The sequence below is a fragment of the Ranitomeya variabilis genome, chromosome 1 (genome assembly GCF_051348905.1).
Source record: "Ranitomeya variabilis isolate aRanVar5 chromosome 1, aRanVar5.hap1, whole genome shotgun sequence".
In the NCBI taxonomy this organism is placed as follows: Eukaryota; Metazoa; Chordata; class Amphibia; order Anura; family Dendrobatidae; genus Ranitomeya; species Ranitomeya variabilis.
Genome location: NC_135232.1, coordinates 1103980449 through 1103994094, shown reverse-complemented (window position 1 = coordinate 1103994094; position 13646 = coordinate 1103980449). Strand labels below are relative to the sequence as shown.

Below are 13646 nucleotides of genomic sequence, written 5' to 3'. Positions count from 1 at the left end.
TATATACTATTGTGGGGTATATTATATTCTATGAGGGAGGCTGTGTTATATACTAAGGGGGGTATATTATATTCTATGGGGGAGGCTGTGTTATATACTATGGGGGGCTGCATTATATTCTATGGGGGGCTGCATTATATATTATGGGGAGGTGGGCTGTATTATATTCTGTGGGGGGCTGTATTAGATTTTATGAGGGATGATTGCATCATACTCTTTGATGGGGCTGCATTATATTCTATGGGGAGGTGGGCTGTATTCTATTCTATTCGGGGCTACATTATATTCTATGGGGGGCTGTATTATATTTATATTCTATGAGGGGTAATTGCATCATACTCTATGAGGGGGCTGCATTAAACTATGAGGGGGGCTGCATTATATTATATGGGGGTTACATTACTCTGTGGGGTGGTGGCTGCATTATACTATATGTGGGCTTCATTATACTGTATCGAGGACTATGGGGAATACATTATACTATATGAAGAACTATGGGGAGCATTATACTATGGGAAGTGAATTGTACTACATGGATGACTATGGTGGTGCATTATACTATATGGAGCACTATGAGGAGTGTATTATGCTATATGGAGGATTGAGCAGTGTATTTTAATATATGGAGGACTATAGGGAGTGTATTATACTATATGGAGGACTGTGGTGCATATTATAATATATGGAGGACTATGGGGTGTATTTTACTAAACAAGTAAAATGCATATTCAGATTGTTTTTGCTGGAACAAAAATCATTGTTCTCAGCAGCACATCGCCGGTGTAAACTGTAGATGTGCTGCTGATAACATGATACTGTATGGTGATCTGTTAGTGATCTATTAGTGATCGTTCTGTCCCATCATTATTCCTCAGCTGGTGGAAAGAGGCCAGGAAACAAGCGTTGAACAACTTCAGTATTGTCGATCACACTCGTTTAGCGTCCTGAACTCAGCGCTTGTAAATACAACCGAAATGCTTCTGTGTGATTTGCAATATATTAGCATTTGGGGCCCCATTATAAACTTTGCCTAGGGCCCCACTTTGCCTAAAACCGGCCCTGCACCCTAGGCTTATACTCGAGTCATTTTCCCAGTTTTTTGGGTCAAAATTAGGGGTCTCGGCTTATACTCAGGTCGGCTTATACTCGAGTATATACGGTATGTTTTTTTCTGAAACATCTCAAAATTTCATAGTAAAGCAAATGTGGCTGAAATGATGGAGCTAGACACTGATTCATGCTGCCTATGGTTCAAGCAACATGAATCAACTGTCAGGTTCCCTTTAAAAAGTGATATATGGTTATAAAAATAAAAGAGCTTGACATTTGGTGATACACCTTAAGAGTAATGTTTATCCGGGATCATTTTTAATATCATGTAAAAACTTTTGCATATTTTTTATAACCACTGCCAATCCTTCTGGATTAAATATAAAATGTAATAGTTCTGTTTGTTTTGTTCTGTAGACCGCACCCCTGTAACCGTATGCTACCTAAAATGGCATCCAATCATCTAGAAAAGGATTGGTGGTGGCAGCGAGTAGTTCTTGGGTTATCGTGGAGTTAGCAGTAATCATACCGGGGTATACAGTGGGTACGGAAAGTATTCAGACCCCTTTAAATTTCTCACTCTTTGTTTCATTGCAGCCGTTTGGTAAATTCAAAAAAGTTCATTTTTTTCTCATCAATGTACACTCTGCGCCCCATCTTGACTGAGAAAAAACAATGTTTTCAAATGTATTAAAAAAAGAAAAACTGAAATATCACATGTCATAAGTATTCAGACTCTTTGCTCAGTATTGAGTAGAAGCACCATTTGAGCTAGTACAGCCATGAGTCTTCTTGGGAATGATACAACAAGTTTTTCACACCTGGATTTGGGGATCCTCTGCCATTCTTCCTTGCAGATCCTCTCCAGTTCCGTCAGGTTGGATAGTGAACGTTGGTGGACAGCCATTTTGACGTCTCTCCAGAGATGCTCAATTGGGTTTACGTCAGGGCTCTGGCTCGGCCAGTCAAGAATGGTCAGAGTTGTTCTGAAGCCACTCCTTTGTTATTTTAGCTGTGTGCTTAGGGTCATTGTCTTGTTGGAAGGTGAACCTTCGGCTAAGTCTGAGGTCCAGCACACTCTGGAAGAGGTTTTCATCCAGGATATTTCTGTACTTGGCCGCATTCATGTTTCTTTCAATGGCAACCAGTCATCCAGTCCCTGCAGCTGAAAAACATCCCCATTGCATGATGCTGCCACCACCATGTTTCACTGTTGAGATTGTATTGGGCAGGTGATGAGCAGCGCTGTAACAACTCTGCTGGCATCACAGCATGGCCTCTCATCTCTCACACACCATCTTACCCACTGCTCCAGGTCATGTTGTAGTCTGTCTGCTGCCGGGTCCATGCTCTGTCTCTTGCTTTCTGCCTGCTCTCTGCATGCTTCCTGGCTGTGTGCATAGGGGGGCAGCGCCAGAACTCTCTGATTCTTATAGAATCAGGGCGCACCTGTCTAATGTGTTCCTGACCAATTACCAAGAGGCCTCCAGTATTTAGGGCAGCTCCACCCTGTGGACTGGGCCTGTGCAATGTCTAAACTCAGATAGTGTCTAGCTTCTGAGCTGCCAGGCCTTGCTCTGTGTTACTCCTTCTCTGGAGGCTTTTCTCCTGCCTTGCCTTGCCTTGATCTTGTTTGTCTGCCCTCCAGGATGCTGTATATCCTGGTCTCAGTGTCTGTGTCCTTGTTTTGCCTTGTTTTGGTCTGTCCGCCCTCCAGGAGGCAGAATATCCTGGTGCCTGTGTCTTTGCTCTTGTACCTTGTCTTGTTCCATTACCTTGTCTGAACTTTGTCCTACCTCTGTCTCCTTGTCTGTGGCTTCTTTCCCTGCTGTGTCTTTCCTTGTGTCCTCTCTGTTTGCTTATGCTCTGCACTCTTGTGGCTTGTGGCCCCTTGAGGAAGCGGCGTGTGAACGCTGCGAAACGCGCGTCGGGGTTCATCCACCGGGGGGATCCCTTCCCCTCTCCACCCCTCCTCTGCATGGGTAAGAGCATTTTGCACTTTTTTTGCTGCTGTATCATGGGTTACTTATTGTAATCAGTTGGTGCACTTGCCTTAGACCCCTTGTTTGAGTCCTGATACAGCAGCAATCTCTTTTCTCTTTCCATGCGATTATCTTTAGCTATATGGTGTTTACCGTCCATAAATGTCTACATGATTACTCCCTATAGCGTTGGGGTGGTGAGGTTGAGGGTTTGCACTTTCCCCCTTTTTCATGTAATGTTGTGGAATACTTGTTATGATTACTGATATCCTGATTTTAATGTTTTGTATAAATAAAGATTCTCTTATATATATTTGTACTCTATGCTCCCGGTCCTCCTCTTTTTAGGCATTTAGTGTTTGGAGCGATGATTTAATTAATCTGGGTTATCACTATATATATACTAGTACTCTTTCCCAGATTTTTTTGCTATGTATTCGGATTTCCGGTTATCACTCTTGTGGCTTTGCCTGTGCTCCGCTCTCTTGCAGCTTTACCTCTGCTCCGCACTCCTGTGGTTCTGCTCTGTTCTACTCTGCTCTGCTCCTGCTGCTGCAGAAATCTCTTGCTGCAGCTCCTCTCTGCATTCCTTGCGGTTCCGCTCTGCTTTGCTTCTGCTGCTGCAGAAATCTCTTGCTGCAGCTCCTCTCCGCATTCCTTGCGGTTCCGCTCTGCTTTGCTTCTGCTGCTGCAGAAATCTCTTGCTGCAGCTCCTCTCCGCATTCCTTGCGGTTCCGCTCTGCTTAGCTTCTGTTGCTGCTCTACCGCTTCCATCCGCAGCCTTGCGGTTCTCCTCCTGTGTGAACAGGTCCCAACCTGTTCCTTCATACTTCATATCCGTATCTGCACTTCCTGTGTGAACAGGTCCTTACCTGCTCCTTCTTACACCACACCAACCAGCCCTGTGTCTCTGCCATTCCTGACAGCCCTGTGTCTCTGCCGTACCTGCCAGCCCTGTGTCTCTGCCCTACCTGCCAGCCCTGTGTCTCTGCCGTCTCTGCCAGCCCTGTGTTTCAGCCGTGCTCATCTGCCAGTCCTGCCTGATGCCCGCACCTGTCCTAGTGTTCCTGTTCTCCAAGTGGGATCAGCAGCCACAGCCAGACACCACCCTGAAGCAGCACCTGGCAGCTGCCTGCCACACAAACCCCCTGGCTCAAGCCCACTAGTCAGGGCATGAGCGTGACAAGTGCCTGGTTTTCTCCGCTTAGAATTATCTCCAAAAAAGGCTATCTTTGTCTCATCAGACCAGAGAATCTTATTTCTCATAGTCTGGGAGTCCTTAATGTGTTTTTTTTTTAGCAAACTCTATGCTGGCTTTCATATGTCTTGCACTGAGGAAAGGCTTCCTTCGGGCCACTCTGCCATAAAGGCCCAACTGGAGGAAAGCTGCAGTGATAGTTGACTTTGTGGAACTTTCTCCCATCTCCCTACTGCATCTCTGGAGCTCAGCCACAGTGATCTTGGGATTCTTCTTTACCTCTCTCACCAAGGCTCTTCTCCCACGATTGCTCAGCTTGACTAGATGGCCAGGTCTAGGAAGACTTCTGGTGTTTCCAAACTTCTTCCATTTAAGGATTATAGAGGCCACTGTGCTCTTAGTAACCTTGAGTACTGTAGAAATTATTTTGTAACCTTGGCCAGATCTGTGCCTTGCCACAATTCTGTCTCTAAGCTCCTTGGCCAATTCCTTTGACCTCATGATTCTCATTTGGTCTGACATGCACTGTGAGTGGTGAGGTCTTATATAGGCAGGTGTGTTCCTTTCCAAATCAAGTCCTATCAGTTTAATTAAACACAGCTGGACTCCAATGGAGGAGTTGAACCATCTCAAGGAGGATCACAAGGAAATGGAAAGCATGTGACTTAAATATGAGTGTCTGAGCAAAGGGTCTGAATACTTATGACCATGTGATATTTCAGTTTTTCTTTTTTAATAAATTTGCAAAAATGTCTACATTTCTTTTTTTTTCAGTCAAGATGGGGTGCAGAATGTACATTAATGAGAAAAAAATGAACTTTTTTGAATTTACCAAATGGCTGCAATGAAACAAAGTGAAAAAATTGAAGGGGTCTGAATACTTTCCGTACCCACTGTATATATATATATATATATATATATATATATATATGTTCCATGTGTTGGAGTTGGAGGTGTATATACCATACAATCACTGCTAGTTCTCCAATAACCGGCCTATTCGTGGAAACAGCCGCAGCCTCATCTGTTAATTGTCAGCCAGTCGTGTAATTATCCTAACAATAGGGGACAGCAGAGAACTGCTTGTGACAAAAAGCTAAAAGCGTGGTGGGTAAGGTGAACCCCCAGGTTGTGATCTTTGACAATGAGAATGAAAAAAAAGATATTTACTTTATTATATAACATCTACAGAATGATACCAAATGGAATATAATTTCTTGTATAATTAATTCATATATAAAATTTGTATTTCAAGCTCCAGAAGTGTTCCAGTCGTTTATGGATGTGGGGTCTGGATACTCGTATCCTGTGGATTGGTGGTCATTAGGGATTACAGCTTATGAACTCCTTAGAGGTTGGGTAAGTGGATCTGTAACTATTAATTTGAACAAAACCTCTCCTGAGGACCTCCTCTTTGGGAAGATCTCCCCATTTATCTAATCTTCTTTGAGAAGACCACACAACTTAGAAGACCACTTTCCACTGCAATTTTGGGTGGTAGTGACAAAAAAGGTTTACTTTATTTAGAATCAATGAAACACGTAACACATCCCATAATATTATATCACTGACCGTTGATAAAAATAATCTTGCCCTCGTCAGTAAATCTTCAGCTTTTACAGAAACATTCCAACAATCAAATGTGTATTAAGGCCCATTAAGAGGAATGCACAAAGATAGGGTGTGTTGGGTTTCAAAATTGATTTTCTTGCTTCTAGAAGGTATCTGAGTGGCCCCTCTCCCTATAAAAATAAACATGCATGGTTTGCCTATGTAGGCTTGAATGTTTATTGGTTAGTCCATGAGTAAGATACCTGTCTTATGTGTATAAGGTATTATGTAGAATAATTATGGAGAATATTTTGTCATGTCTCCCGCAAGCCAATTTGTCCCAAACATCTACACAGTTTTGCCTGCGACTCATGCTCGCTCTACAAATAGCTCCATATTTTCTCCATGTTAGTACACTTACCAAGATGCTCCATACAGACTCTGATCCACTATAGGATAATGTAAATTTGAGTTCATCAAGAAGCAGAATTGTGAATGTACCTTTGCTCAATAGTAGGGCATGTAACTCACTACAACTATCTTTGCATGTACATTTTTAATATATACAGAAAAGTTTTAGATAGGTGTGAAACAAAATTCTGCAAAGTAAGTGGAGCGCCCCCGTAGGGCAGTGGGGTACTCGGTATCGGGTCCTTCAGTTCTCAAGGGGGATGTCACGGTGGCTGACCCAGTCCGTGGCCCTAGGGACGTCCGTTGTAAATGGGGGGAAAGGTCTTTAAAGGGATAATGTTCGTGACGCCACCTATGGTATTCGGTCAGGGTGACCGACGCTCCTTAAGGGTCCGCTGGGGTGATGTTATGGCAGCTAGATGGTATACCTTCCCACAGGTGAAGTGTGTCACCAGGGCTTCCCAGTGTGTAGATGGTGGATGGTGTGAGGCGCAGTGAAGAACGAGGACACAAGATTGTAGTCTCTTTACCTTTACTGAAAGCTTCAGTGTCCACAGTCTAGGGTACGGACCACAGGGTAGGCAGATGTAAAAAAACACAACCAACAGCACCAGAGTATTGGGATGCACGCTCCAAAGTCCAAGGATCCAATTGGAACAATACTCACAAATGTAGAAAAAGAAGCAGCATCCGTTCCAGGTGAAGAGGGTATCAAAACAGTCTTTATTCTGTCATAGTAACATACAACGTTTCGGCCATGTTGGCCTTTGTCAAGTATACAATACACAGCACCTGGCCACCTTAAATAGTGTGGAGCCAAAGCAGGCCCCAATCACCAACAAGGGGCGGCCTTTATTATTTTATACAGATAAGTGCAAAAAAACACATATAAAACACAGTTAAAAACCGCAGTGCAATCAATACATAAATATCACACCATATAGTGTAAGAAACTCTCCATAATTGACAAGGGATATTCCGCTGTTCCAGCCGTGAACCAATCAGAGCATTGTTACTTCGGTTGTCATAGTAGCCGCCCACCAGTCCTTTAGTCCGTCATCGCTGTATAATACAGCCTCCGATCGCACATGGTCTTCCTGTTAGTATGCCACCTATAAGCCACAAAGCCCCTCACACCATAAGAAACTTACATATACACCTCCAAATCCGCCGATCGGGCACCATCAGAGCGAGCGTGCAGGTAAGTCACATGCACGCGGTCACATGACCGCAGCATCGACAGACCCCACAGCGCATGCGCTAGCAGCACCAGACCAGACAATACTCTCAGCAATGTTAGGACTCGCAAGCAGCCACGTCAGAGACAGGGAGGAGCCAGGGCAGAACGCCCTATCACATCCCTGCCCTCCACATGACGCAACGAGCCCCTTCATGCACGGGAGATCCGGACCCAGCCAACTCCATGGCAACCAGGGTGTACATATATAAATAGCGATTTGGCACACGAGGGAAAAAGGAAAAAAACAGGCATATCATGACAAAACCAAAGAAAAACCGGCACAAATATCCTCCAAATCTCCCTGGATATCAAATCCCACATACACTATAAAAATAAAAACAATATAAAAAACACAGTATTAAAAACAAATATACAGATTCAGACACCACCTATAGAGAGGGAATTAGGAAATACATATTTGTAAATTATATTCAATATTCAACCCTTTCGGTTGCAAAGTCTCCAATATGGAGATCCATCTGAGTTCTTTTTGTTTCAAAAGCTGTATCCTATTCCCACCCCTTCTTAGTGTAGGGACCCCATCAATCACTCTAAATCTAAGCTGATTCACAGAGTGTCGGCACTCATCAAAATGTTTCGGGACTGGTAATTCAAGTAATTTTGTTCTTATTGTGCTCTTATGCTTGCTAATACGCGCTCGAATCTCCATCGTAGTTTCCCCCACATACATCAGCCCACAAGGACATACTAGTAAGTAGATAACGAAACTAGAAGAGCACGTATATCGATCTTTAATCATAAACCTTTTCCCAGTTTGAGGGTGATAGAAGCTATCACCCTTCAGCATATTACTGCAGCAAGCACAGTTGAGACAGGGTGTAAAATAATAAAGGCCGCCCCTTGTTGGTGATTGGGGCCTGCTTTGGCTCCACACTATTTATGGTGGCCAGTTGATGTGTATTGTATACTTGACAAAGGCCAACATGGCCGAAACGTTGTATGTTACTATGGCAGAATAAGGACTGTTTTGATACCCTCTTCACCTGGAACGGATGCTGCTTCTTTCTCTACATTTCACAGGGTAGGCAGAGTCCGGCCGGTCTGAAGGCAAATCCAGAGTCCCCTTATCCAGGTGGAAATCAGTAGCCTTCCTCTAGCGCCTGGGTGTTGTAGTACGTCCCTGCTGAGCGTCTCGGTAAGGTTCTCACAACTGATGTTAATGTCTCTTTCTCTCTCTGTCCCCCTGATGGAGGAATAGGACAAACCCATATGACTGATGGCCTGAGGCTTTTTACAGGGACTCTATCACGCCCCGGCCTCCACAGTTGTCACCGTGCCTCCTGGGTATAAGGTCGGCCAGCTAACATGGAATTAACTGTCCTGCCAGTCTCTGAAGTAAAGCGTAGAGATCCTTACTCCCTCGGTGTTCTGGCTACCGGATTCCTGCGCCTCAGAAAGGAGGCAGCCTTTTGCAGAGCAGAACTCCTTTGGTTTCCTCTCCTTTTGCTATGACTTTGTTTCTCACTCTCTGCAACGCAAATCCCTTCAATGTCTCTTTTCTAGGATGCTGCCGCACGTTGTGCAGGCGCAGCTCCGTGGCCTTCTGTCTAGGCCTCTGATAGGATCCCACCCCTGTCAGGGACCCACTACCTGAGCGGAGCTCAGATAGCAGCTCACTGGGTAAAGCCCAGCTCACGTCTGCCTCACTTCCTGTCCAGACTACCAGATTTACCTAATTGTGAGGAGTGCCCTAGTAGATAGAAGCATAGCTCCCCCTTGTGGCCTGGAGTGTGAAGTGTGTTGTGTGGTTTGTGATACCTGGTAAAGAGATCTCCTTTATTGCCTTCAGATGTAATATCACTCCCCCTGGTGGAAGAATGACATTACTGCAATGACCAGGACCCTGGGGCGCTGCATATATATATAATATACAGCTCTGGCAAAACTTAAGAGACCACTGCAAAATGTTCAGTTTGTCTGATTTTTCTCTTTATAGGTATATTTTGGAGTAAAATGTAAATTGTTCTTTCATTCTATAAACTACTGATAACATTTCTCCGAAGTTCCAAGCAATACATTTTGTATTTATTTTCTAAAAGTGAGAAATGGTCAAAATCACAAAAAAATGCATTGCTTGCAGACCTCAAATAATGCAAAAAAAACAAGTTAATAATCATTTAGAAACAACAATACTAATGTTTTAACTCAGGAAGAGTTCAGAAATCAATATTTTGTGGAATAACCATGATTTCTAATCATAGCTTTCATGCGTCTCGGCATGCTTTCCACCAGTCTTTCACACTGCTTTTGGGTGACCTTATGCCACTCCTGGTACAAAAATGTAAGCAGTCCTTCTTTGTTTGATGGCTCGTGACTAGTGTTGAGCGATACCGTCTGATACTTGAAAGTATCGGTATCGGAAAGTATCGGCCGATACCGGCAAAGTATCGGATCTAATCCGATACCGATACCCGATACCAATACAAGTCAATGGGACACCAAGTATCGGACGGTATCCTGTATGGTTCCCAGGGTCTGAAGGAGAGGAAACTCTCATTCAGGCCCTGGGATCCATATCAATGTGTAAAAGAAAGAATTAAAATAAAAAAATAGGGATATACTCACCCTCCGACGCAGCCTGGACTTTACCGCCGTAACCGGGAGCCGTTGTACCTAAGAATGCGCGCTTGAAGGGCCTTAGATGAGGTCACTGCGCTCTGATTGGTCCGTAGCGGTCACGTGACCGCTACGCGACCAATCACAAAGCAGTGACGTCACCTAAGGTCTTTCAAGCGCTTGAAATACCTTAGAAGATGTCCGCAGCTTCTGATTGGTAGCGTAGCGGTCGCGTGACCGCTACGCGACCAATCACAAAGCAGTGACGTCTTCTAAGGTATTTACTTGCGGTATCGGAATGCTCAACACTACTCGTGACTATTCATCTTCCTCTTGATTACATTCCAGAGGTTTTCAATGGGGTTCAGGTCTGGGGATTGGGCTGGTCATCACAGGGTTTTGATGTGGTGGTCCTTCATCCACACCTTGATTGACCTAGCTGTGTGGCATGGTGGACTGTCCTGCTGGAAAAAACAGTCCTCAGAGTTGGGGAACATTGCCTGAGCAGAAGGAATCAACTGTTTTTCGAGGATAACCTTGTATGGGGCTTGATTCATACATCCTTCGCAAAGAACAACCTGCCCAATTCCAGCCTTTGTGAAGCATCCCCAGATCATCACCTGGTTATGGTTAGATGGAGACCTGGAGAGGCGTACAAGCCACAGTGTCTTGCACCCACTGTGAAATTTGGTGGAGGATCGGTGATGATCTGGGGATGCTTCAGCAAGGCTGGTACTGGGCAGGTTGTTCTTTGCAAAGGACGTATGAATCAAGCCGCATACAAGGTTATCCTGGAAAAACAGTTGGTTCCTTCTGCTCAGGCAATGGTCCCCAATTCTGAGGACTAGTTTTTCCAGTCCACACACACGCAGTATATACGGTATCACATTAATAAAATTACAATACATCAGCTACTGTTTCTTTACTTCTGTCTTTAATAAAATATATGATGAATGTGTCTTATATTTAACTATAAAGACTAATATATTAAATAGATTTACACCATATTCTCATTTTTTTCTAGAGGCCTTATGAAATCCATTCTACTACTCCAATAGATGATATTCTTAACATGTTCAAGATAGAAAGAGTGCATTATTCCTCCACGTGGTGTAAAAACATGGTAGTGTTACTTAAAAAGGTAATATTTTATTTGTACATTCATTGCTTGCATATTGTGTTTAATATGTGTTTACATACATGCAGCAGTTTATGAAAAATCTGAAATAAAAAATACTTATAAGGTCCTGTTCTTTTTTTTTTCCCGTAAATTCAAGAGAAAAAAAGAGAGAGAGATAGGACTATGTAGGTCACACAAAGGCAACCAGATTTAACAGAAGAAATGTGTACAGCAGCCTCAACCCGCCCAGGGGGATCTAAGACAACTGAATGAATAATAACATTGTACAGAGACCATACATAGTACCACTGCACTGCAACCAAATAATTCCAACATGCAGTGACTAAAGAATTCAACCATAATATGAGTATGACAATACAGTGACTTGAATAAGGACTGCCACCAGGAATTTCAGGGCCCCATACTGGGAACATTTTCGGGCCCCCTTCAGACTCCGCCCAGGCTCCACCCAGAGGCGTAGCTAGGGTTTTGGTTCGGGGGGGCGAAACTTCTGAATGGGCCCCTAACCAGGTAACCTTGATTACAACTCGGTGATGCGCCCTAATAGCGGAGGAGAACTTCAGCAGATGACCGCACTATTACTGAAGATAATCTCTATATAAAGACCAACATAGATATTACCGCCATATGGTCAGTGGTAGATACCAGTCCTACAGAACACATAAGAGATCACAGCACAGTTACAGATAATGACTTACCACTGACGTCCTTTCTGATGGAATTGTTCACTTTTCCCGTCTTTTCCATCTGGCCCAGACCGACATGACAACTTCTTCCAGCCAGGACTCTTCTGCAGAGAATACAACAAAGACAGATTTTACTTCTCACAGTCCAGCCCCATCACCATCTATTCCCAACCTGCACAAACTCCTCATCCCATATGTGACCCTATTACTGCACCTGCTGTGTCATTCTCTGTGCCTTCTAAATTCTAAAGCACCCCTCTATAATATAGTAATCCTGGGTGCAAATGCCCTAGAAAACAGTGCCCACATTTTGCTCCCTAGAAAGTGATAATGCCCTCTGTGTGCCTCTTTGACAGTCACAGTAATCTGAGTTCCCCTATAACAATAAGTACTCACTTTCCATTTAATAAAGTCCAGAGTCTCCCCCCTGTACAGCTCTCCTATACACAGTATGATGCTCTCTTATACATAATATAATGACCCCTCACTGTATAGTACCACCCACACAGTATACTGACCCCTTAGTAGCCCCCAAACTGTTTAATGGCTCCAACACTGTATGATGGCCCATTCACTGTAATCTCCACACTGTATGATGGCCCCCTAGATATTCTCCATATAGTATAATGCACCAGATCATCCTAAATATAGTATAATGCACTCCCCATAGGCCTACTCCATATTGTATAATGCACCCCCATAGGCAGACTCTATAGCACAAGGCAGCCCCCATAGCAGACTCTATAGCACAAGACAGCACCCATAGGCAGACTCTGTAGTATAAGGCAGCACCCCATGGGCAGACCCTGTAGTAAAAAGGCAGCACCCCGTAAGCAGACCCTTTAGTATAAGCAGCACACCCATATGCAGACCCTGTAGTATGAGGCAGCACCCCATAGGCAGACCCTGTAGTATAAGGCAGCACCCCCATAGGCAGGCCCTGTAGTAAAAGGCAGCACCCCCATAGGCAGACCCTGTAGTATAAGGTAGCACCCCCCATAGGCTGACCCTGTAGTATAAGGCAGCACCCCATAGGCAGACCCTGTAGTATAAAGCAGCACCCCCATAGGCAGACCCTGTAGTATAAGGCAGCACCACCATAGGCAGACCCTGTAGTATAAGGCAGCACCCCCATAGTCAGACCCTGTAGTATAAGGCACCACTCCCATAGGCAGACTCTGTAGTATAAGGCAGCACCCCCATAGGCAGACCCTGTAGTATAAGGCAGCACCCCCATACGCAGACCCTGGAGTATAAGGCAGCACCCACATAGGCAGACCCTGTAGTATAAGGCAGCACCCCCATAGGCAGACCCTGTAGTATAAGGCAGCACCACCATAGGCAGACCATGTAGTATAAGGCAGCACCCCCATAAGTAGACCCTGTAGTATAAGGCAGCACCCCATAGGCAGACTGTAGTATAAGGCAGCACCCCCATAGGCAGACTATAGTATAAGTCAGCACCCCATAGGCAGACATCATACCATAAGGCAGAATCCCCATAGGCAGACTCTGTAGTATAAGGCAGCACCCCATAGGCAGACCCTGTAGTATAAGGTAGCACCCCATAAAAAACACAATAAGTAAACACTCACCTCTCTTCTTCTACTGACAGCAGGTGCCGGGTAGTGACGTCATCGTGCCCGCTGTCAGTGTCGGCATTGGTGATGTCAGATGCTGATAGGGGATGATGGGAGAAGGAGCATATCGCAGCACTCCTTCCCTCATCAATGCGGTCAGCTATATCGGCTAAATGCCGAATCAGCTGACCTTGCGATGATCGGCGTGGGGCCCACTGCTGGCACTGCTC

General features: G+C 44.5%; 1 protein-coding gene across 1 annotated transcript in view; it reads left to right on the top strand.

Annotated features, from left to right (window-relative positions):
- STK32B (serine/threonine kinase 32B) overlaps positions 1 to 13646 on the top strand; it is a 314328-nt gene that overhangs the window by 230309 nt on the left and 70373 nt on the right. The window contains exons 7-8 of the mRNA XM_077280130.1: positions 5486 to 5589; positions 11034 to 11150. Of these exons, the coding sequence (XP_077136245.1) occupies positions 5486 to 5589; positions 11034 to 11150 (221 nt within the window). The remainder of the gene's footprint in view (positions 1 to 5485; positions 5590 to 11033; positions 11151 to 13646) is intronic.